Source organism: Athene cunicularia (assembly GCF_003259725.1).
Source record: "Athene cunicularia isolate RWA chromosome 5 unlocalized genomic scaffold, athCun1 chr5_part2, whole genome shotgun sequence".
NCBI classification, from domain to species: Eukaryota; Metazoa; Chordata; class Aves; order Strigiformes; family Strigidae; genus Athene; species Athene cunicularia.
This window is the reverse complement of record NW_020799102.1, coordinates 9,056,750-9,058,919: the sequence shown is the minus strand read 5'-3', so window position 1 is coordinate 9,058,919 and position 2,170 is coordinate 9,056,750. Positions and strand designations below refer to the sequence as shown.

Below are 2,170 nucleotides of genomic sequence, written 5' to 3'. Positions count from 1 at the left end.
GGATCCCCCCGGCGGGACCCGCAGCCGAGCGGCCAGGCCGCGCTTGTCTCACCCCTCCGCACCCGGTCCCTGGCCCACAGACCCGGCCTAGGCCCGACAGCCCGGCCGCGCGGGCTCGGGCTCAGCTCAGGCACTTCCTGCCAAGTTTGCAGGCAGCTGCGCCGCCGGGGCGGGACGAGGCGGAGCAGGCGCCAGATGCGGCGGGACGAGGGGAAGGCGGCTCTGGGGAGCCAGGCCCAGGCCTCCCGCTGTCACAAAAATATCAAGAAATGAGATTTTCCTAAAACCGCCACGGCCTCGGCACCCAGGCGGCCCCGGGGCAGCTCCCCTGGGCACAAACGTGAGCTCAGCCCGCGGGCAGCGGGAAGCAGGGGCAGCTCCTGGTGTGATCATTCACTGCAAATTCAGGGACAGAAACGTAGCGGGAGCAGTGAGGGGGTTACAGAATTTTGCTGGACTGTGGGTATCTCTAGGCTGGCTTTATCAACAACTCAGAGCTGGGCCATCACCTCAGGGAGTGGCAGCGCCTAACAGAAAGGCACCTTCTATATATATGATTCTACATAACATTCTGCAATGCAAAAGTCTTTGGTGTTTTCCCATGAACTCTCAGCTCTTGAGTCTTCATCAATCTTAAAAGTCCTGCAGCTTCAGGTGATTCTCATTGTTACATTCCAGTTCTTCTTTTGAAGCTGCTGCTCATTGGTGCAGTCTTCAGTCATCCTGGTTACTTATCTTCTTAAACAATCTTCATCATAATTCACCGTTATCATAATTCACTATTAGACTTCTGAGAAAAACTCAGAATGTTCTATTTAACATACAGTCTATGTTAACTACCTACCCTTTCCAAATTGCTTACTTGAAGTTAATCGCTTATTCCTTATCTTTTGTTATATCTAAAACTTAGTACCCAAGATTGATTTTTGTTAATTAAGCTTGACTGTGTTTTAAGCCAGCCGTGATGAGGGCTGCACAGGGGACAAATGAGCAGTATTTGTGCTGAACTGTCGGTATTGTTCCTAGAGCACCTGTATCCTATTAATTAAACCTATAAGATTAATAATTTATCAATTATTCCTACTATTAATAATATCCTAACAAAAGAGTCTCCTAAGAGCTTGTTCCTTTTAGAGAGGGACGCCGATTGGTCTAACACCGCATCCTGGCAAGGCCCCGAAGTGTTTGTGCTGCTCTCCATTTCCCTCAGAAGGGCAAAGCCGGGTTTGTCCCTAAGGACAAGTTTCCAGCTGATGCCTTGATGCTGTGATACAGCAGTGCCGCACCCTGGGAGAAGTGCCCCTCGCTCAAAGCTGAGCACAAGCTGCACAGTGCCTGGAGGGAAATTTCTTTTTCCACAGGGAGTAAACACAAACCTCTGACTGCCCCATTGAAGCACTTCCCCAGTTAGGAAACTGGGAGCTCGGTGGTTTTCAGGCAGTACCAGTTACTGGAGGAGAGTCATCTGAACCACACAGGGGGTTTCTGGGGAGCCTCCAGGGCAGCAAGGCAGGGATAGCCAAAGCTTCCCCACAGTCCTGCTGCTGCAGCAGTCCTGGTTTATTTGAGTCAAGTGGATTTTGGCACAATGTTAACTTTTCACTTTTCTTAACTTCCCTAATGCAGGAAGAAATCAAGTGAATCAAGCATGGGCAGGAACTCCCATAACCCCACATATGAGACCCTGCCACAGGGTTACTGACACCAGACTCCTTGGCCGGGACAACCCCAGCAGCGCTACAGGCTTGGGGAGGAGCGGCTGGAGAGCTGCCAGTCAGAGAGGGACCGGGGGGAGGATTGATAATGAGCCAGCAGTGTGCCCAGGGTGCCAAGAAGGCCAATGGCATCCTGGCTCCTGTCAGCACTGGCGTGGCCAGCAGGGACAGGGAAGGGATCTGAGCCCTGGGCTCGGCACTGGGGAGGCCGCCCCTCACTGAGGGGGTTCAGTTCTGGGCCCCTCACCTCAAAAAGGCCATTGAATGACTCGAGCGTGGCCAGAGAAGGGCAACGGAGCTGGGGCAGGGTCTGGAGCACAGGTCTGCTGGGGAGCGGCTGGGGGAACTGGGGGGGTTCAGTCTGGAGAAGAGGAGGCTGAGGGGAGACCTCCTGGCCCTCTGCAACTCCCTGCCAGGAGGGGGCAGAGAGGGGGGATGAGTCTCTGGAGCCAAGG

The 2,170-nt window shown here is 53.8% G+C and overlaps 1 protein-coding gene across 1 annotated transcript in view; it reads right to left on the bottom strand.

Annotated features, from left to right (window-relative positions):
- PIDD1 (p53-induced death domain protein 1) overlaps positions 1-722 on the bottom strand; it is an 18,178-nt gene extending 17,456 nt beyond the window's left edge. Inside the window, exons 1-2 of the mRNA XM_026850185.1 lie at positions 672-722; positions 53-248 (exon numbers count right to left, since the gene is read on the bottom strand). Of these exons, the coding sequence (XP_026705986.1) occupies positions 53-248; positions 672-722 (247 nt within the window). The remainder of the gene's footprint in view (positions 1-52; positions 249-671) is intronic.
- Positions 723-2,170: the final 1,448 nt, after the last annotated feature.